The sequence below is a fragment of the Schistocerca nitens genome, chromosome 9 (genome assembly GCF_023898315.1).
Source record: "Schistocerca nitens isolate TAMUIC-IGC-003100 chromosome 9, iqSchNite1.1, whole genome shotgun sequence".
Taxonomy (NCBI): domain Eukaryota; kingdom Metazoa; phylum Arthropoda; class Insecta; order Orthoptera; family Acrididae; genus Schistocerca; species Schistocerca nitens.
The window spans coordinates 210,680,244-210,703,661 of record NC_064622.1 but is presented as its reverse complement, the minus strand read 5'-3'; the positions used below and the strand labels follow the sequence as shown (position 1 = coordinate 210,703,661).

The 23,418-nt window shown below is 40.5% G+C and overlaps 1 protein-coding gene across 1 annotated transcript in view; it reads right to left on the bottom strand.

Annotated features, from left to right (window-relative positions):
* Positions 1 to 8,812: 8,812 nt before the first annotated feature.
* Positions 8,813 to 23,418, bottom strand: part of LOC126203723 (odorant receptor Or2-like) — a 40,415-nt gene continuing 25,809 nt past the window's right edge. Inside the window, exons 4-5 of the mRNA XM_049938096.1 lie at positions 22,370 to 22,525; positions 8,813 to 8,869 (exon numbers count right to left, since the gene is read on the bottom strand). Coding sequence (XP_049794053.1) covers positions 8,813 to 8,869; positions 22,370 to 22,525 — 213 coding nt within the window. The remainder of the gene's footprint in view (positions 8,870 to 22,369; positions 22,526 to 23,418) is intronic.

The window sequence follows — 23,418 nt, the reverse complement described above, 5'->3', positions numbered from 1 at the left end:
ATTTAGTTTAAGAGTACATGGGAGCCATCTAGCGCAGGTGTTGTCTGATAAATAGCGCAATAACTATTCATCCGTTGTTGTGGTATATGACGTGGCCTCACGGTACGGAAATTGACGCACAGTGTGGAAGAACAGGTACGTCCTCCAAGTCTTTCGGTGGAAGGATGGACCTAGGTCGATACTGTTGCGTCAGGATAGGCAAGTGGTAGCGGGTACACGTGCGTTACATAATTAAATGTTGTGGGCAGCGGTTACTGGTGGCCACGCTTGTTGAGGTTTCGCTCTAAATTCTCTTTAGGACACGTGTATAAACATCATTACAATAATGAAGACGCCCGGACGAGTGTATGTGAAACAGTTATCGGTGATCGATGCAGAGAAATTGAAGCGGAAGAAAGCAACAAAATAGGTAAGCCTTTGTAGAATTATTTATTTAAAAGTGTTAAAATACTGGGTGATCAAAAAGTCAGTATAAATTTGAAAACTGAATAAATCACGGAATAATGTAAATAGAGAAGTACAAATTGACACACATGCTTGGAATTACATGGGGTTTTATTAGAACCAAAAAAATACAAAGGTTCAAAAAATGTCTGACAGATGGCGCTTCATCTGATCAGAATACCAATAATTAGCATAACAAAGTAAGACAAAGCGAAGATGATGTTCGATACAGGAAATGCTCAATACGTCCATCATCATTCCTCAACAATAGCTGTAGTCGAGGAATAATGCTGTGAATAGCACTGTAAAGCATGTCCGGAGTTATGGTGAGGCATTGGCGTCGGATGTTGTCTTTCAGCATCCCTTGAGATGTCGGTCGATCACGATACACTTGCGACTTCAGGTAACCCCAAAGCCAATAATCGCACGGACTGAGGTCTGGGGACCTGGGAGGCCAAGCATGACGAAAGTGACGGCTGAGCACACGATCATCACCAAACGACGCGCGCAAGAGATCTTTCATCAACAATATGGGGTGGAGCGCCATCCTTCATAAACATCGTACGTTCCAGCAGGTCTTTATCAGGCAGGCTGGGGATGATGCGATTCTGTAACATATCGGCGTACCTCTCACCCGTCACGGTAGCAGTTACAAAACCAGAATCGCGCATTTACTCGAAGATAAAAGGCCCGACAACGGTCGATGTTGTAAATCCAACCCATACCGTGACTTTCTCGTCGTGCAATGGATTTTCCACGACAGTTCTAGGATTTTCGGTAGCCCAAATTTTGCAGTTGTGTGCGTTGACAGACCCTTGGAGCGTGAAATTAGCTTCGTTCGTCCACAACACGTTACTCAACCAATCGTCATCTTCCGCCATCTTTTGAAACGCCCACACCGCAAGTGCCCTCCGCTTCACTAAATCGCCAGGTAACAGTTCATGATGCTGGTGGATTTTGTACGGATAGCATCTGAGGGTACGCCTAAGTGCCAACCAAACAGTAGTGTATGGAATGCCGGTGCGACGTGCGACTGCACGAGTGCTGACTTCCCCGTGCATAAACGAACACGCTACAGTCTCCATTTCTTCCTGAACTGTCTCAGCAGCATTACGACTTGTGCTCGGTTGGCCAATACGGGATGTATCGTCTAAACAACCCGTGGCTTCGAACTTAGTAATCATTCTCGCCACAGCAGCATTTGTCAACGGACCTTTACCCGTTCGAATCCCCTTCCTATGGCGATAGGATTGTAACGCTGAACTAGCACATTCCTCATTCTGATAATACAGCTTCACTAAAAGCGCCTTTTCAGGTAACGTCAACATGCTGCGACTGTTGGCGCATCTGATTTTCTCTCTCATTACAGCACCTTTTATACACGATTGTCATGCGCAGTCACTGACGTTTTGCTGTCCAGCGCTATCTGTCGGACATTTTGTGAACTATGTCTTTTTTTGTTCTAATAAAACCCCATGTCATTCCAAGCATGTGTGTCAATTTTTACCTCTCTATCTACATTATTCCGTGGTTTATTAAGTTTTCAAATTTATACTGACTTTTTGATCACCTGGTAGTGTTGCAATAGGCCGGCCGGTGTGGCCGAGCGGTTGGTTGCAGGCGCTTCAGTCTGGAACCGCTCAACCGCTACAGTCGCAATCATTAGTACTACAGAGAAGTTGTTTTCTAATTAAATAAGGCACGTCCACTGTGCCATGGCTGAAGTTTCCAGTCTTCCGTGTATTTTGACGAAATTTCCTTTGCGAGGTTGATCTACAATATTATTGAATGTCTCCATCACATTCTCTATTTTGCGTTTCCGTCGTCGCACAACCAATTACGAAATAATCGCTTTCGATGTTGTGCTCTGGTCTGTCATTGTATTTCTCAATTGTAGACGCGCGTGCTTTACCCGGGCCAGTGCACAATGGACCGTGCGACAGAGGAAACAACGTTTAACAACATATCATATAATCGGCGTGCTCCCAAACCTACGCCGTGTACCGCGTGGATCTTTGCTGCCTTATGTAACGTATGGTACAGCCAGGTACCAGTAGTAAGAAAACGCTGCGGGAATTTCCGAAAAACAGTTGCGTTGAGATATGCCCGTGTAGCCTTAGCTTTACCAACACTTCATCCCGTATACTTGCATGCTCTGTGTAATGTAGAGATAATTCACAGAAAATTACATGCCTTGCCACGTTCTTCTTGTTTCCATGATTATGTTATTCGGTTCTTTATTCCCAAATACAAGGCTCCTTCACTAAATCCATTACTAATATTGCTATTTGCGTTTTCTCTGTCATGGACTGCTGTGCTCTATACCCAAGCCCAATGCGGAGGAAGTAACGTTGCCCACTGTCAGTGGACACCACTTACTGCGATAGCTGGCTGGTCTTGGCGCACATGCCCCACCGCTAGTGTGATGTGTCCTGTCCAATTGAGTCTCGTGGCCCATTGCACTGCGGCTGTCTTCACGTGATTACCGTTCCGCTATGGGCGATGCGGCTGCCACTTGTGAAATTCCGAAGCCCCAAACGTACTGTGCAGCTGCCGTTCTGAAATCATTCCGCTCGTGTGATCGAATCTAAGAGTGGCCGCATACACGCTGAGACGATGCCTTCTACCCGCTCAGTTAAATCACTCAGCCTATTCTCTTTTGTATCTGTTATTTTTTATCCTTTGGGAGCTTTTCCTGGGAGAAAGAACCGAGAGGTGGGCCCCTTCGTTATAAAAAAAATGTGCGGGAACATTTGTAATGTGTTGGACGGTCGATAGCTGTTTCGAGAGGTTTCAGAGAAAAATCAGTAACTTTGAACCGATGCGAAAAAATATAGCACCACAAATTTGCAGGCCGCGCAACTTACTCCAAGTGCTATATCGAGAATATAAAATGAAGGGCACTAAATATGGTCAATTTTTTTCATTAAAAAATTTAATATATGTCAGTTACTAGAGAACAACGCTTTCAAAATTAGCTGAGTGTGTGCATAACACAGTTTCGTGTGGAATTGCAGCCTAATACCACCATCCTTCCTCCCAAAGGACATACGTTCAAGAAATGCAGAATCTCAAATGATAGGTATTTAACTTCTATTTAAGGAGGCATGCAGAATGTCAAATGATATGCATTTAACTTCTATTTAACGAGTACTATGGTCCAAAAGCGTGTCTGGCTTTTCAGATTCTGGTTTTCCGTGACTTCTCTAAATCACTCCAGACAAATTCCTGCATCACTGCATTGAAAGAGCACGGCCGATTTCCTTGCCCAGCCTTTAAACATTCCAACCAAATTCTCCGTCTCTAATACATCCCTGAAGACGGCGGATTCCATGTTCCTAGATTTCCGTAAAGCATTTGACACGATGCCACACTGTCGACTGTTAACGAAGGTACAAGCGTAAGCAATAGGTTCCGATGTATGTGAGTGGCTCAAAGACAGAGACTAGTATGTTGTTCTCGACTGCGAGTCTTAATCAGAGGGTATCGTCAGGAGTGCTCCTGGGGTGTGTGATACACCCGCTGTTATTTTCTACAAACATTATCAACCAGGCGGACAGGGTAAGCATAAGTCTGCGGCTGCTCGCTTATGATGATGTAACGTATTCGAATGTGTTGTCGTTGAGTGAGTGTAGGGAGGTCCAAGAAAAATTAGACAGCATTTGTAGTTGATGTGATGTTATAGACCTGGCTGTAAATGTACGAAAAGTTAATGCAGACGAGTAGAGAAAACGTATCCATAACTTTCGAGCAGAGCGTTAGTAATGTGTGCTTGACACAGTTGCAAAGAAATGTGTAGTGGAATGAGAATATAAGGACATTAGTGGGGAAGGTGAATTGTCGACTTCGGTTTATTGGGAGAGTTTTAGGAATGTGTGGGTCATCTGTAAACGAGAGCCGGTCGGGGTGGCCGAGCGGTTCTAGGCGCTACAGTCTGGATCCGTGCGACCGCTACGGTCGCAGGTTCGAGTCCTGCCTCGGGCATGGATGTGTGTGATCTCATTAAGTTAGTTGCGTTTAAGTAGTTCTAAGTTCTAGGGGACTGATGACCTCAGAAGTTAAGTCCCATGGTGCTCAGAGCCATTTGAACCATTTTGTAAACGAGATCACGTATGCAACACTATTGTGACCCGTTGTCGAGTACTGCTCGGGTGTTTGGGTTCCACACCACGTCGTATTAAAGGAAGACGTTGAAGAAAATTACAGGTGGACTGCTGTATTTGTTACCGATAGGTTGGAGCTACACACAAGTATTACGGATATGCTTCGGGCACTCAAATGCGAATTACTGGAATAAAGGCGAGATTCTTTTCTACGAGCACTACCGAGAAAATTTAGAGAACGGATATTTGAGGCTGACTGCAGAACGATTGTACTGCCGCCAACGTACATTTGCATAACGACAATGCAGATAAGATTAGAGAGATTAGGGCTCCTATGGAGCCATATAGCCACTCGCTCAATTTGCGTGTGGAAAAGGAGAAGAAATGACTAGTAGTGGTACAGGGTGCCCTCCACCACGCACTATAATGTGGCATGTAGATGTGGATGCAGATAGCAATGTCGACTGGACGTTAAACTCATTTCTTCCCTACACCTCTTTCCTTCTCTTAATATCTATATAATATTTCTCTATGTGTTGGCAACTGACGTCATTACTTTACTCTGGGAACCGAGGGAAGTGTTTCCTCTGCTTCTAGACAATTGTGACGACAAGGAAAAGACCATTCTTGCTGCCCCATTTTTTAACCTTCAAATTAGCATACCATATTTGTGATTATATATTGTATTTATTCATGCTAAAACGACAGGTTACTAAGGGCTGTAAAAATAACTACAAGCCAACAATGACACGAAGCGCTTAGATTAGTAATTGAAAAAACCAGTTTACTTCAAAAAACTGCTGCGAGTAGCAATAATAAGTATAAAGGTAATTTTTATTACATTTTAGTCAGTCAAAACAAAACTGAAAATTTATACGATCACGAAAATTTGAGGAAACTTGAATGACAAAGTGTCTTTTATTCTGTTTTGATAAATGTTCGGTTTATTAATATAGCCACTTTTCCTTCAGTCCAGTATACACTTCCAATAAATCACTGTGATTGGGTTACACCTCCTTTCATTTCAGTGAATATGTGGCAGTCATGTTTTGAGGATGTTTCGACATACACGTTCGTTACGTATCTCAGCCAAGTACGCGTTGGTTTTGCAATTTTATTTCGGTTTTTGTGATGTTCAAAAGCAAGAATAAAAAAGTTTTGTACTATACCAGAGTTTTGTATCAATAAATTTAAACTTACAGTATTTACAAAGACTGCTACTGAAAATATTTCTGTGAGGTAAGATAACCATGTACTGTACTTCCCGATGCAAACTTTCTTATACAGGAAAACTTTAAAACGCATCCTATCTATCGCTTGTGTCTTTATCCCGCGGTCGCGTAGGGTCAGCGTGGTCAGATATGGATTTGGAAATGTTAATGTTAAGGGGCTGCCGAATGCCCTTCCTCTAGCCACCTAGTACCCCCTGGGACCGAGAAAGTGTACCTCACCCGCCTGCGTGTAGTGCAATCCATTGAATAGTGCAAACATGTGAACATGTCTGCGAGTCGTGTAACTGTGGTAGGACATGGGGACCAGCCAGGTGTTCACCTAGGGGATGTGGAAAACCACCTAAAAACCACATCCAGGACAGCTGGCACACTGGCCTGCATCGTTAATTCGCCGGGCGGATTCGATCCCAGGCCAGCTCGCCTAACCGAGTTCAGGAAGCAGCGCATTAGCACTCTCAGCTAACCTGGCGGGTACTTTGAAATGCATCTGAGAGTAGATAATGACAAACTGTGATAATGCTATTATACCATAGGTTAAGCTTGAGGATGCTTCCAGATGCTAATGGCAGCCAGCTTGAGGAAACCACGCAATGACTGTATGAATCAGTATTGTGGACTAACAGTAAGAAGAATTGTGGAGTGTGGGAGCGATTCGATAAAAGCGAAAAAAGTTGCCCGGGCAATTTGATATAGTAAAATTTCTACAGACCAGAACAACAGATTGTTCCCCCAAGAGGCAAGTCATTGATTAAACTAAACGAAAAAAACACAGTTATAAACATTACTTGTCTACTACTGTTATGGAAGCAATCTAGATACTATGTAGTGATCTTTCAGAGTGTGATTTGTTTGGTGAATATTTACATAGTTCCAAGTTGCAACAACTGTATATCAGAGAGTGTACCGAAAACGACCTTCGTTAGATGAATTTGTGATGGGTGAAATTATATTTTTCAGTATTGTTTTAATTAACAATACTGAAATAATGTTTGATTTAGCTCTCTAGACATGGAACTGATCATGAATGATCGTCAACAACTGTTAGTAGTAGAAAGATTTGATGAGGTCGCGATCAACGAGTCAAGAATAAGGAAGAGACTGTTGAAAGATTGTGGAAAGGAAAGAGAAAATTCTAGTCCAAGGTAATATTCAGCAGTGACAAGTTCTTTTTTGGAAAACATATTCTCAGACCTTAAATTGTATGTATGGTATCACAATGGTTTCAGCTCTATTCGCTGAATGTCTCCCAAGTGAAGATTATGATTAAACATTTGTATTATTCCTAATACTTCATAGAAATGTCTGTGTGTGGTTATGTCACACATCATTCTTAGCGGAATCCTTTTCAAAGTAATGATTACATGAAATAAATTTTTGCTATTGTACTAAATTTACTTTAATCTAGGAGATTTAAGAAACAGCATTTTCTATAGATGTTGAGAGAAGCCTGCCACAGTTTCTGTAACGTTCGGTGTTTGATTCCCCTGATAATGGCACCGAAAATGAAATGCTCTTTTAAAATTCATCTACCAACGAATTGTTGAATTAATTAAACTGAAACAGATACAATGAAATTTTTTTCTAATACTGTTTTATCTAGCCACAATCAGTTGCACCATGAAACTGCAACTTCGTAAGGGCTATGGATAAATAATTATGCACTCTCAAACTTCAGGGAGAAAATGGTCTCTGTTCACGACCATATACACCTAAAAGTGAACAGATATTGATACCAATGATCATTTTTTGCATTAATTAATCATGTGAATACTGGTTTACTTCAGTGAACCTCAGAATATAATAAAAATGATTAACAAAGTAAGATAACCTAGACGATACATTTTTACAAATTGCATTTTATTTTTTATAGTCACGTAATGCAAAATTATAAAATGTTTAAAATTACATCAGTTGACAGAAGTATGGTTATTTCATGTCAGTATTGAGCAAGTAACATGTAAAATGTATGTAACAGATAATAAAATATTTTAAAAAAAATCTGTGTTTGCTTCACAATTCCACAAGCATATTAACCAAATTACAATGGGCAGTTTTAGAACAAAATTAAAAGATTAATTAGTTAGAGTGAAGTTGAAAAACAACACTGAAGTGTATGGCATAAGTGAGTAACAAAATCTTGATAAAAAAGTAAAAAGTATAGGAAAAATAACATTGTTTTTTAAAATGTTCTAGGTAATAGACTCTCAAAGGGGTTTGCTGAAGACATTACGTTGTTTTCACAAGATGTTAACCGCAAATGTGACTAAAGAACTGTAAAAGAAGACTGAAAGCGGGGCCTCATACATAATATAATCACAATGATAAAACTGAACGTTAACAACTTTTATTGGAACAACAACTTTATTATGCCAGTACTAAAGTTCATTTACATTATTCTACACATAGCGTCTTAAATTGGACAGCCGCTAAACGCACTGGCAATGTGTAGACATTATCAAGTATGAACAGCTACTGAGATAATACAACTAACTTATCTTTGTTTGATACACACACTTCTACATTTCTGGTTGCATCTTATAGCACACTACTCTACCATTAATAAAAAGCAAATGGTACTGACCATAGTGGAATTAGGTAGTGAATAGTTTTTCAACATAACAGAAAACGAATAAAGGAATATTCTAAGAAAAAGGCTACAGTCTAGTAAAAGTAATCACAGTGTGGGGTGTGGCAGCTCATTTGCAGTTGCCAACAGTACTCACAGAATGATTCCCCATTTTAAGCAACCATGGAAAAAGGCCATTAAGGCTCAAAATATTGCTACTAATTCTACAAAATATCAGAATGTGTACCTCTAATCGTAACTGAGATTACAAGGAAAAATTTTGAGAATAATTCAGTATCAACATTGAAAAAAGAATACTTTCTACCTAATGTAACTCACAATTATATTCTTCTGTATGACTATTGTGTATCCCTTGTCAATGTCTTTCTAAACTGCTAACGACAATTACTCGATGATTTCTTATGTCTGTGTCCTTTGAGATCCAGAGTCCAGCACCAGTTTGGATTCTAGCGATTGTTCATTTGGCTCAAAAGCGCATAGTACGAATAAGATGCATTTACAAGCTGAAAAAGAAGATATGTGAGATTTCAGAAATAATATCATATAGGATTATAGATCATACGTCTTCAAAAATTAGACAGAAAACTAACTTTTTACAGATCTACTCAATATCAAACTTTATATTACCAGAAAACTATATTTATTGTCGAAACAGATAAAAATATACATTAACAAGCCAAAAAACCGGTTAACAATAAAAGTAATATTGTGGAACAAAAGCAAACTGGTGCTTTTCATATATTATGAAGTTGTTCTTCCAAGAACCGACGGAAGATTCTGTTAATATGATAAAAATATATCTTTAATTAACATTTAGAAATGTCATGAGGTTAATGAAAATATATCATGTGACTAATATATTATCTGATGGATGGATGATATTGTATTCTGAGAACCAACTCATATGAAAAGATAATGTATCATCATACACACGGAGATAAAATGAAGAGAACTTCCACAGATCAATATTTCTTACTACAAAGTGACTAATTTGAAATTATACTGAAGGAAATAAGAGGTATCTGAGTATGGTATTCTTCAGTTTAAAGTACTTAAGACGAAAGGGTCAGCAATGCAGCAATTATCACCATAGCCTTTCATTAGAAACTCCACCAAAATTTGTCTTTACTGAAGCAATAAATTTATTCCATGTCTGAATTGTTGGATTAGTCAAGTAATTGTGGCTCACTTGGGCATATACAATTTTTCTTCATTTTCATTGATTTAAGTTTACTATACTGATGTAGTGTCATAAAATAAAGCTAGATTATTCACAAGTGAAGACTATATATCTTAGTGTTCACTTCATTTGCTTTATTGTTATTGGAAGAAATGAGTTAGATGAAAGTATTGAATTATAAAAAGCAGGTTGATAATTTTATACTGATTTCACAGGCTTATTATTTACATAACTTAATTGTTATGAATGAAGAAACAAGACAGTAATTTAATATTCTGCAGTATTTATTATTTTAGAAACTGGTTGTTGTCTGTTATATCACTATCAGGTGTAAACATAAATAGGCATGTCTGTGAAATTTTTGTGGGATCTATGATTTATAACTAGGTGGATTGTCAAGTATCTCAGTTGGTTTCCAATTACAACAATTGTTAATATTATATTCAAGACTAAAATGAGATGAGTTCTTTCATTAAAGTTCGAGGAAATATTATTTATCTTAGAAAAAAATTGAGATTTTTTTTATTATGAACTACATAACAGATTACAATACCTGTTATGAGCTGAAAATTAGTTGAACAATATATAGTAAACTCTGGGAGATGTGCAAAGGATTACTGAACAAAATAATCTTGTCTTTAACATGCTCAATTTTGCCAGTAAGTAAAACATTACAAGTAAAGATATGAAGGACTTATTTCAATAGTGGTACAAGGTCATTTTTGTTCACTGTGAGATACAGGGCCATAAAGTTAAATGAGCGCTGAAAAATCGGCAGTTGAGATACCAGAAATATCCAAGCACATGCCTTTTTCCTAGAGATGGACCTTTCTTTCTGTTTGTTTGGTTCATTAATTGCAGAAGCATTATAGGCAGAAAAGAGGAGGTAATTGACTTGTACCGCTATTGAAATAAGCCCTTCATATACAATGTAGTGAATGAACATTTTAACAAAGGAAATAAAAATACAGTAACTGAAATACAGGAAACATGGTATATGTGTATAAGATGGGCGATTTACAAGGTGGTCTGAATGGGATTCTTACGAGTATCTATGAGTAAGCCAACTGTGTCTTGAAACTCCCCTGTTATATCCTCTATTGGGTTTTGTGTGATTTACCAAAGCCGCCAAACAGTTAATTACTATGAATATATGCCCGTGTGCTTAATGGATGAAAGGCCATCGGCTCTTCTGCTGTGGTTTCGGGGGTATTTCAACAGAGTGCGACTGTTCTTCAACGGAACAGTTAATGATTGAAAGATTTTCTATTATTAGAGACCACAAAGGTTGCGATGTAGAAACTGATATGTATTTTCTATTTACACACAAATTCTGAGGCAGTTTCTGCCTTCGCGTTATACGTTTAGTTATGGTGAAATCTTTTATTGGTTGCTGATTTTAAGTACTTTGTCACACGTGATGATAATGGTTAACATTCAAAAGAATCATCACTCCAATCCATGGCTGTTGCTGGCCGACGCGTTTGACGCGAAACACGTAATTCGGCACTTGTCACTTTTGGTTTTATATCACTCGTGAATCGGTATTAATGAGGGTCAACCCCACGACAATAAGGGGACGTACTCATTTGTCACACTCCGGTGAATTTACAATTTACTCCTCATTCGGCACATCCGCCATTGACACCGTACTCAGCTCGACCGCCATTTTTTTACCAGTCTTCCAGTACTGCTTTCATCCTCTCACTGCCTCCTACAGCGCTCGATAATCGACTCCTGTCTGCTATTGACCTGGGTGTCGAATACTACTATGTATGTTCGTGGGGTCACGGATTCCTTACAGTCTAATCGTTCAGTACTGTGCTGGACAGGTAGATATTTTTATTGCTTTCCATTATTTCAAAGCAGATCATCTGTCTCCCTTTCGGATGTTAGTTGAGACTTCACATTGCACCTAGGAGCAGAGGTATCTTTAAGCATATTGTCTGAACAGGTCTCCTTTTCCAAGTGTCAAACTTATATGATGTTCCTTCAAGTGAGTGGGTAAACGCCCACTGATATGGCCTTTATAGAATATGCTAGAATTAGAAGTGATTTTATGTATTACACTGCCTTTCAAACTTGAAGTGCTGTCTTTACCATTGGGGAAAATGTGTAACGTTATGTATGTAACTTCATTATTTAATGTGTCACATATTTTATCTACGCGAAATTTGAGTCCTAAATCAAACATTACCGACTGACATCTTTGAAAACCGACAGAGATACCTTGCAGATGCTCATAGTTTAAAATCTTTGATCTCTAAAGATTTCACAGCCACTCATTGACATTTTTACTTGACGACGGTGTAACAGTCGAAAACAGGTTTGTAAAATGAGAAATATCGTATAACATTACAACAATATCGTTTTTTTTATTTATAACATATAAAACATTCTATTAAAAATCAATGAAACAGTCAATTAACGAAACAAAATTGTTTGTGTAGGTGTTAATGTTAGCTTCAACATAAAAAACAGGGGTCATAGATATCAGTTGTTTATGGTGTCTAATGAAGAATACGGAAGTACTTGTGTCAGTGAAGCCAACACTAAACACATAATTAAGAATGTTTTGTGTGTTTTGTAATGAGATTAGTGTGCAGCCAAAAAAATGAAAGATGAGCAGTAGAGAAAAATAAACCGTGAGAGATGTATATAAATAAATTCGTTCCAAATTAGCGACCAGTTTTCTTATTGTCTAAAATTTGAAAATGACAGATTTTGGATAGTGTGCAAAAATTTGTTTCATTGAAATGTTATTCATGTGAAATGTCAAAAGTTTTCAGTTTATAAATGTACACTGAATTTATAGTTCATTACACGGGAATGCGATCACTGTTATTAATTGAATGATATTCATTTTGTAGGAGATCACAAGCACAGTCTTCGGGATTTGTAACTGTGTGTAGTCTGAACACAGTAACCTAGGTTAGCTATTCACTGGATTTAGCATATATATAGATAAAACTCTTACGCTAGCCTTGAGAGAAGCTGCATCTCCGAAGCAGGAGTCTCAGATCATTACAAGGATTGCACCTACAATTCTATGACCACAGATCAAAATCGTATACAAAACTTAGCTTTGGTGGCTCATATTTAATTCTTTTGTAGTCTGCTTTGTGCAGATTAAACATAGTCATGGAGTACCCTATGCATTTTATTTTCTTTCTGTAGTCATCGATCATAGAATTAAAACGAACTGTATCCACGTGCTGGTATTTAATTTATGTGTCTGTCATCATAATGAACATCAGTAATATAGTTGTATTATTGCCCATCTGATTTTCAAATATTTCCTTTACACCCTGGCCAGTAGTGGTACATGGATTGCACAAATACAAGAGAAGTAAACAAATTTTCATATAATGTAATTGGGAAAGGGGTCATTTGTCATAGAAAGACAGAGTTACAAAAGAAAAACATTGGTGCTTTTCATTTGAGCATAACTTCATTTATTTTCGAGTTATACCAGATATTTTTCCTTATAGCTGATTGAAAGGTGACGGTGTCGATAAAAACCGAACGCTTTGAGATCGTCCTGACATCAGGAGGTGTGAAAGCCCGTAATATTGCAGAATTGTCAACCAACTCCATCTGGACAGACCAACCGTTACTCTCTGTGCACGGATGAAGCGTATCGCGAAATTTCGTGCAACTGGCTCTGTTGCAGACAAATTGAAAGATGGCCTCTCCAAAACGACTACGAATGGAGCAAGATGAGCCGCAGTTCTGTCATAACGCGCTAAGAAACACGAACACTGTATCTCTCAGAATGCTGGATCTCACTGCTCATCAATAATGAACATTTTGCCCACACAAAATGAAAATATTCTGTCATATCACCAGCGACAATTTAAATTTGCACCGGGGATAGTTTCTTTTGTGATTCATGCTTCTTGTATCAGGTATTAGGCAACACAAGGTGCAGTTTACATTAGTGTGGAGCAGTTTTCTCTATAAGAGAGCATGCAACTACAAATATTGTCCGTGTTAGTATGACTGGATATATGGATTACGTTAACACAAATTAATGTCCCCGTTCTTCATTCCGTGGTACCAAGAAAGTGTGTTTATTACCTAACATCTCATTAATATAAATCTGGTTACTATTCGTTCATAATAACAAAAATTGAAAGGAAACAATACACTTTCATGACTTTATTAAGGGTGCCATATGAAGTAGTAGCAGCTCTCATTTGGTGACGTTTGTGAGGATAGATTTGTGCGAATTGTCGGATGTGCTTTTTATTTAGTTTAGTTCATTTTCTGTAATCATTTTATGTTCAGCTTTTCAGTGCATGAATTTCAGATCTGCTCTTCCTAGTCTGTTGGAAAAAGTGTGCTGCTATGAAGATCACTTACGCTGCAAATAGGCATGTGCTCCTGATATCTCTTGAATAGAACTTTGTTGACAACTAGAACTTTCGTAATATGAAAGATTTAAATTGGTATAAATTCTCTTCTTCAGATTTATAGGGCTAAGCATGATGCAGATGCCTTTAATTGGATGTGTGATTATCTGTTAGTGTTGTATTTAGGTCATTCCATTTTCATATGAATTCCAGTTAACTAACGAGAAGACCATTCGGAGCTGCCAGCAATATCTCAATCACACTCAGTGGGACTGCTTGTTTAATGATATTATAATACGTTTATTTTCATAGTTACAATTTCCTTATACTAATGATATTGATTCATGTTCAAGTGTGGAGATTCTACTGATTTATTGCTGTGTTAGCATGCTCGTAGCTACACCAATTTAAGATCACGCTTCATTCATATAGTAACTAAGCAAATGGTATAGACAATGTGACTTAATAACTGATGCCATTATCTACTCAGCTGTTGTTAGTGAACTAGGAAACCTATCTGCATCCTTTACTTTGGATTCAGAAAAAACGGAAGAAAGAAGAAATGCATGAGAGGTAGCAGAAATGACAACTGCCAGAAACTTAACATCAAGATTGATGGTCAAAAAGTAGATAAGTTAAGGAATTCTGCTACCTAGGCAGAAATGGGGGGGAGCAAGAAGGACATCAAAAACAGACTAGCGTCGGCAAAAAGGGAACCCATGACAGAGAAAAGTCTGCTAGTGTCATACATGGGCCTTAATTTGAGGAAGACATTTCGGATGATATTCATTTCGAACAAAGTGAAATGTGGACTGTGGGAAACCGGAAAAGAAAGAATAGATACATTGGAGATGTGGTGCTAAAGAAGAATATCGAAAATTAACTAGACTGATAATGTAAGAAATGAGAACGTTCTGTGCAGAATCGGAGACGAAAGAAATATACGGAAAACAAGGGAGAAGGAACAGGATGACAGGACATTGTGAAGACAACAGGGACTGACTTCCAGAGGGAGCTGGGCAGGGTAAAAACTGTAGAGGAAGACAGAGATTGGAATATATTTAGAGAATAATTGAGGATGTAGGTAGCAAGTGCTGCTCCGACATGATGAGATCGACACAGGAGAGAATTTCACAGTGGGCCTCGTCAGGCCAGACCTACGACTCAAAAACATCTAGTGGTTAGTATCGAAAGCTCTTTAAGAGTGATTACCGATTCCGTGGCTGTCCACTCGAAAGTATCAACGTCACTTGATGGTATCGATTGGCAGATTGACCTGCAGATGTCTGATGAATGGTGTGGGCTCTGGCATTTGCATGTGAACGTGAATGAATCTAGCATATTGCACAAACACGTGAAAATAAATCCACTACTATCACAGACTACTGGAAACAGTATCGACTATAGAATATCTAGGGGTATCTATCCAGAGTGAACTTAAGTGGGATGACCACATTAAGAAAATAGTAGAAAAAGAAATTCCTGGCTGAGGTTTATAGGAAGAAACTTCAGCAAATGCAACTCATCCACGGAGGAATTGCCATACAAGGGGCTTGTTAGACAGATTCATGAGTATTATTAATCTGTCGGAAAGGATAGAAGAGATAGGGACGATCCAACGAAGAGCGGAGTGTTCCATCACGGGTTCGTTTATTCAGCGCGAGAGCGTTACACACGTGTTCAAAAAACTCTATAGGCACACTGGAGAACAAATCTGTATTGAACAATGTGACCAGCGTCCTAGTTTTATTCTATTATCAGGCGGTATTTGATAATTACTTTACATTCGTTGACGTATTTTCACCACAAATACCGGTTTATTGATTTCCTAGTAGTATTGTTCTTTTACGATACAGGTCTGCATTTCGAGTATGACTAACTTTTTGTTGGAAAATTATAGTACAAAACAGCACTGACGCCACTTCGGCAGAACCATCCTGATTACCTTTGGTAGCTGCAATTGACCTCAGTCGTTATGGCAGTACTCTTTGATATTTGCCAACTTTCCAAGTCAATGGGGTCCGTTCAAGTAGTTCTAAGTTCTAGGGGACTGATGACCACAGCAGTTAAGTCCTATAGTGCTCAGAGCCATTTGAACCATTATTTTGGTAATTACTGGAATAAGTAGAACATTCAAATAAATCTATTCTCTAGCAAATTATCTGTAAATCAAATAACGAATAATATATAATGCCACCTTATTTTCTTTGTTTATTTCTTGGACAGTAGTAACGTATTCCCCTTGTTTCAGTGTAGTTTTTGTTTGCTAAATAACTTATTATTGGTTGGTCCTGAAATATGGTTTTGTTGGTAAGTGCCTTAAGTTCCAGGAAACAAAACTTACGTTTAGGTTTCGATCCCCGGTTGGTACTAAGATCTCTATCCTTATCACTTCTCTCAGCTATAACGCCAGGTCAGGTAGCACCGTATTTGGAAGCGCTTGTGGGAATGAGGATCCTTTATAACGGGCTGCACAAGTCGGTTCAGAGGTGGGGCGACATTAAGGGCACATCCCATGCCTCGTAAAGCACTGCAGTGTTGAAACTATCCTTCAGTTTGAGCAAAGATTTATTTGTTTTACAGCGTAAAACACGAAATGTAAACGTGCTTATAAGCAGACGGCCTCAGCAGTTGGAGCTAGGCAATCGCAAACTTGAGTAGCCAGTTTAGTCAGCCGAGCGTGATGAACGCGTGCTAATTTATGCTCTTTTTCTCACAACAGACGTACTTTACTATAGTCATAAAAATTATTTTTCTATAGTTTTTCTTGCTTTATGCGCTGTATATTGTAAGTAACTTACATATGTTTTGGAGCATATGGAAAATATAACAACCAATTTATTGTTATGCAATCAGTTTTGCAATAAAATCTCGTAAATAAAAATTTTCGAATTTTTGAGAAAAGCACCAGATCAGACAAGGGAATACCGATTCCGTGCATCACAGTCAGAGACGAGGCGTTTGGTATATCTCAATCTTTAATTCGTCCTTTTGGGAGAGGAGCTTAACAAACAAGAAAAGAACCTTTAAAACCAGGCTATACGTATACTGTACGTCCCTCTACAACTGGAACTTCTTCCAGGTTGTACAAACTGTTGACAGTCATCACGAAATTCATTTTCAGCTGGGAAATGCTTTCGTGGCATTCCCTGGGTGCTCTCGTCATTCTGGAATTCACAGTGGACCAACACAAATATGCATCTATCCTTGGGGACTATCTCTACCCATACACGCTGTTTATTTTTCTCGGCACGATGGCATCTACTAGCAGAACAATGCAATGGGTCACACAGTTCAAATTGTACGTGAATGTATCGAAGAGCGCAAGGACCAGTTTACCATATTCTCCTTGCCACCCGACTCCCAGGATTTAACCTCAACCGAGAATCGGCGGGGATATGTCGATTGTGCAGTTCAGACCATGGATCCTAAGCCGAGAAACCAAGCGCAGCATGGCAACGTAGTCGGTATGCTCCTACATCCCTGTCGTTACCTTCGAGAATATAACTGTCCATCTTCCAACAACTCTTTCGACATCGTCACATTAATGTGACTTGACAGTGTATATTGCATGATTTTCAGCTTTGGAGAGGTTTTTTCATTGTACGCTGAGTTAGATGTCTTTGATCCCATCGGGGTTATGACCTACAGACAATGATCAATATCGGTTTTTCATTGCCATCAATGGATACAGTTTGTGTCTCACGTTACTTTCCCATTCATTTCATTATATTGTGAGGATTTGAGAATGTTTGAGATTTTTTCTGTTTTTGAGAATGTGTGCTATTGCATTTCCATGTGATCTGTTGGAGTCCATGCTTATTAACTTTCATGCTTGCACATTCTGTAATAATAGAAATTGAGCTCAGTTCTACCCTTTATTACTTTTCCTTCTGTAATCATTCCAAAATTTTGCAGCCTTCAGCAGGAATAGTAGAATGACAAACCGCTTTCAACCAACACAAAGTGGCTCTGAGCCACATCCAGACAAGTGCAGCAGTCCCGAATGCATTGCAGTTTGGCGCTCTTGTAAGGTATGCCTCTCACTATCAGGTCTAAGGCAACAGAAGATGTAATTTACACGTGTGTGGCACACTTTTTCTCTATAAGAGAGGACAAAACTACACTTATAGATTGTGTTACATTTTTTTTCCTTTATTGTCATTTCCATTCCCCATCAGGGGCGGGCTGGCAGCAGCATAAGCCATGCTCTTCAGCCGACAGACATAAATAGAGAGAAAGACATTTAAAAACAGTATAAAGAAGATAACATGGGGGAATATAGAAACAAAAAAGGCAGAACAGAAGAAAAGAAGGCATAAAAAGCGGTGATTGTAAATTGGAGATAAAAATTTAAAAAGGTATAGAAAAAACCACACACTACGTTAAAAGGCACCAGACAAAGTACAGCCAGAGCATAGCAATTCATAGAGACGAGGAAAACTGTCACGTGACGGACGGTGTAGCAAGGAACAGTCATGGACGACAAACATGTCGAGCACACAATTAAAACCACATCACTAGGTGACACTGTATAACAGCACCAAAGCACAGCACTAACGCAGCACACTGATAACGATTAAAAACCTGCGAGGATGTGAAAAAGAGGGGGGGGGACAAGGGAAATGGTAAGAAGGGGAAAGGAGGCGAGGAGGAGGGGAAAGGGCGATGAGGTGTGGGGCGCGCAAAAGGAGGGCTGGGGAGGGAAGCGACGAGAGAGGAAAACAGCTGAGGAGGGGGTGCAGAGACTCATGGATTGATGGAGAAAACTCCACTCTGGGAGAAGGAGGGGAGAGGGAAAAGGGGGCCCTGGGGAGGGAGTGGTCAAGGCCAGGTTACAGTTGGAAGGAAGGGTAGATGTTACGGCGACGTTCAACATCCAGGAGGGGGGAGGTGCTGGAAATTGCCCTGATGAAGGGTATGGAGGGTGTGGAGGTGGAGAGAGCGAGGGGTACAGCGATAAAGACATGGCAACGGGTGGGGGCTGGAGAGGAAGGAGGAAGCCAGGGGGTGCGGTTATCAAGCCTGCGGACAGTGTAAAGGATGCAGAGACGTTGGAGGAAAAAGAGGAGGTGGGGGAAGGGGATTAGGTCATACATGGGCCGTGTGTGGGAAGGAAGGTGGCTACAGAAGGCAAGGTGGAGCACTTGGCGTTTGAGGATTTTAAGGGTCTTCTAAAAGTGGGTGGGGGCGGAGATCCAAGCAGTGCTGGCGAAACATAGGATAGGATGGATCAGGGATTTGTAGGTTTGGAGGATGGTGGAAGGATGCAATCCCCATGTCCGGCCAGACAGGAGTTTCAGGAGGTGGAGGCAGAAATGAGCTTTCTGCTGGGTGGTCAGGAGGTGAGGGGTCCAGGTGAGGCGACGGCGAGGGTGAGGCCAAGGTATCTCAGGGTGAGGGAGAGCTGGATGGGATGACCATAGATGGTGAGACAGAAATCATGGGGACAGAAGGAGCCGGTGGTGCAGCTGTGTGTTACAATAATTTAGTATCTTGGTTACAGTTTCGTATTACTTTAACACATCTAAGGTGCTCGCTCACATACTCCAGTGCCCTATGAAAATGTGATTGCTACTACCTAATATGTAACGCCCATGTATTAGGCGGCAGGATTTACACCTCGCGTATACATCTGTCAATGGGCTCCTTGTCTTAGCGCGGCCTCAAGAGGGAGCCACCACGGAATTGTGCAGATAGTCAGGAGAGGGAAGTAGTGGACAGGCGGAGTTCCCGCGCCACACACAGAGGGTAGCGCGGTCTACCGACATAACGGCCACGTGTGTGAGGAAGCAAGCAGAGGGCCTTGGTGCAGCGTCGTGGGCAAGGAGTGTGCTCGTCCAAGGACAGCGACTTAACAGGGAGGCTGTCGGAACGCTTCGCGGGAGGAGCATGTCTTATGGCGAAACTGGGTTTAATCTGGCCAGTGTGTGCCGTCTCCAGGAATTGCTTGCAGTAGAGAGCCCGTTTGTCCGTATGAGCTACTCTGCTGGCTACTACCATTGCTGGTCAGCCACTTTATTTGAATGTTATTTGTTTGAAAGCTTTTCTTCACTCCTCACCATTAGAGGTTACTCTTAAAGTTTCCCCGCCCGCATTAGACTGTGTTTTCCCACACTATGTCAGCGTAGATGGTACTTGATCTGTCTTGGTTGTGTCCGCGTTCTCAGCCCGCACCATAGTGTCACGTTCTGCGGAACTTACAGTTTGCTAACTATTGGTAACTGTAATTCTGGAACTTCAGCCGATAGGCTGAAGGGGATCTAGAAAACAAAGAGCCCACCGTTTCAGGGTAACTCAGTGTAAACTCACTATTATGAACTTTGCTTAGACTTTGAGAAGTTTTTTCCTTCCCTTTAAAGAAGGCTTATTGTACCCAACTGTTTTCAAATTGTAAACATTTGTTTACAGGTTTACTTCCCACCATTAAGGTTTGCATAACCTTTGATAATTCTTTTAAAATTTGTCTTTAAAGATGCCTCAGGATAATTATTTTCTATTTTACTCCACTTTTTAATCGTGGTTTAGTGTAAATTTTCTCCAAATATGAACATCTGTTTAAAATGGGGAAAAGATTTATATCCAGGCTATAAGGGAGGCCCAAATCGAACTGCGCTCTTGTTAGTGGTTGTGTTAAGGTTAAACAGCGGTCTTGACTGCTTCTACGTTGTTGATTAGCAGAGTACGATGTATTAATTACTTTCTGGTGTGCTTAGGTTAACTCAACCTATTTGTCTAACATTGATGAAGTTATTCCACACGTAGCCTGGCTACTAAGTCAATTAAAAAGATCAACACGCTATCACGATATCATACATTGTTCGTAACACTGGGAGAAAATTCAGTTCTGTCTAAATCCTAAGTAAAGTTATGGAACTTTTGGGCATGTATATTTTCTAGAATCTCAATTTTGTTTCAGATTTTTGCATTGAAATCTTGATATTATTTTTAGATTTCAAGTAAGATTTGGATTTAATTAAAATCTATTTAGACGTTTGTTTTGAGTCTGTGTTTAACAATTTACATTGTTGAGCTTGCCTGTAAAATCACATTTTTCACAACTGTCGAAGTGGCTCATCAAATAAAGAGAAAAATATTTCTGGTGTATCCTCTTCTTGGGTTAGTCCCACCACCCCAACAACCCGTGTCCTTCCCATATTAGTAAGATTGCGTTGCTCATTTATCGGTACAATTTCTTAAAATAAGGGGAATGTTTTAAGGCATTAGTACCGGTTTCATATTAGTTACACTCTCAGGTTAAAGTCTAACGGGTAGTTGCGAAAATTTAAAGTGAAATACTAATATCGGGAAGTGCACACTTCGATTTTATATTGTATGAATAGTTACGTAGAGAATGTTCTGAGAATTTGTGGTTATTATTGTGGTGTCACCGCCAGACACCACGCTTGATAGGTGGTAGCCTTTAAATCGGCCGCGGTCCGTTAGTATACGTCGGACCCGCGTGTCGCCACTATCAGTGATTGCAGACCGAGCGCCGCCATACGGCAGGTCTAGAGAGACTCCCCAGCACTCGCCCCAGTTGTACAACCGACTTTGCTAGCGGTGGTTCACTGTCTACATACACTCTCATTTGCAGAGACGACAGTTTAGCGTAACCTTCAGCTACGTCATTTGCTACGACCTAGCAAGGCGCCATATTCAGTTACTATGAATGTATTCTGAACAGATAATATTGTGAATCATGCACCATCAAGAGCGACGTTCATCATTAATGGATTAAAGTTAAGCATAAAACTAATTACGTCCGCTTTCTGAATTCTAATTCCTTGTCATGTTCCAGACCTCACGTCAGTATAGTTCTTCCCTCCTCACGCCAACCTGCGTGAGCTAAAACGCGTGCATTTCGGCCTCCTCTAGTAACACGGTGTTAGCTCTTCTGCCAACACAACATTTATAGCTGTTATCTGAATTTCGTGCCACATGTACTTCCCAAGTTTAAGAAGATGAATATTTGACTGGAGTGAAATTTGTCGGATGTTATGGTAAAAAAAATGGTTCAAATGGCTCTGAGCACTATGGGACTCAACTGCTGAGGTCATTAGTCCCCTAGAACTTAGAACTAGTTAAACCTAACTAACCTAAGGACATCACGAACATCCATGCCCGAGGCAGGATTCGAACCTGCGACCGTAGCGATCTTGCGGTTCCAGACTGCAGCGCCTTTAACCGCACGGCCACTTCGGCCGGCTGTTATGGTAAAACGGTGTAAACAAATTATTATTGCATTAGAAACATTATGTGTTTTAGTTTTATTGTTATTAAAATCCTAGGCATCTGTGGCACGTAAAAGGAAGTGAGATGACGTGTTATGTACCGGGGGACGGTCGGGGGAGCAGAACACTTGTAGAAGACTCCGACATCCCGCACCCTCCTTGCCAAGAATCGGATCCACGATCCGTCGCTTGAAGCTACATCATAACTACGGACCGTCATTCTCAGGAACTTACCGAGAGAAACGCTTCCCTGTCGATGGGGTACAGATGTCCAGCGGTGAGCACCAGCGGCTTCCGCGCACGGCTGGCGAGGATCCTCATGGCGTGCTTGAAACGCTCGCTCGCCTCCACCCAGGAGCAGCTGTACGCAGCTGCTGACACAGCCTCCGCCTGTCGACATCAATACCAGTTAGCGCCGTACATTACCCGATGCAGGTATTAGGCAGCAACCTCTAACGTGTCAAATCATGTAACACTGTCTCCGAGTCATACTGTAACATCGAAGTCTTATAACGAGTGAAGGGGTGTTTCCCATTTACGTGTCATGTTACTTTTTTCGCATATAGCTGTAAACGAATGCCCAGAGCGTCTCTGAATAGAATCCATACGACCACCGTGGTCAATCATGATAGCTTGTCAGTCGGTGTAGAATTAGATTTATTATGAATTTTGGGGACAATTTCAAGTGAACATTTGGACTGCATCTCAGTGCTCGCTCTGTCAAATATTTTATGTCTAAAGTGTGATGTGGACAGTCATACGACCACACCGGCGCCTGAGAGATCGATCCGCCGGATGCGATTCTCTCGATAAACCGAACAGGAGAACGTCTGTGCTAGCCAAAGAGTACACAGCCAGTCGCAGTACTTATGCTCACCGCGAGGTGCCGCTAGGCCACTTCATGTGTGGCAGGAGTGTACTGCAGTTGCGCCAGTCTACAAATTCAAATGGCTCCAAGAACTATGGGACTGAACATCTGAGGTCATCAGTCCCCTAGAACTTAGAACTACTTAAACCTAACTAATCTAAGGACATCAAACACATCCATGCCCGAGGCAGGATTCGAACCTGCGACCGTAGCAGCAGCGCGGTGCCGAACAGAAGCGCCTAGAACCGCTCGGCCACAGCGGCCGGGGCCAGTCTACAGTTCGTCAGCCAGCGCCGATATTAGTCAGTCATCATCTGCCGCTCAGTCATTGCTGCCGTCAAGTCTTTGTAGCCCTGTTGTAAAGTTCCGTAATAGTACTACAGTAAAGTCAACAGTACTAAGTTGGCAGTTATGA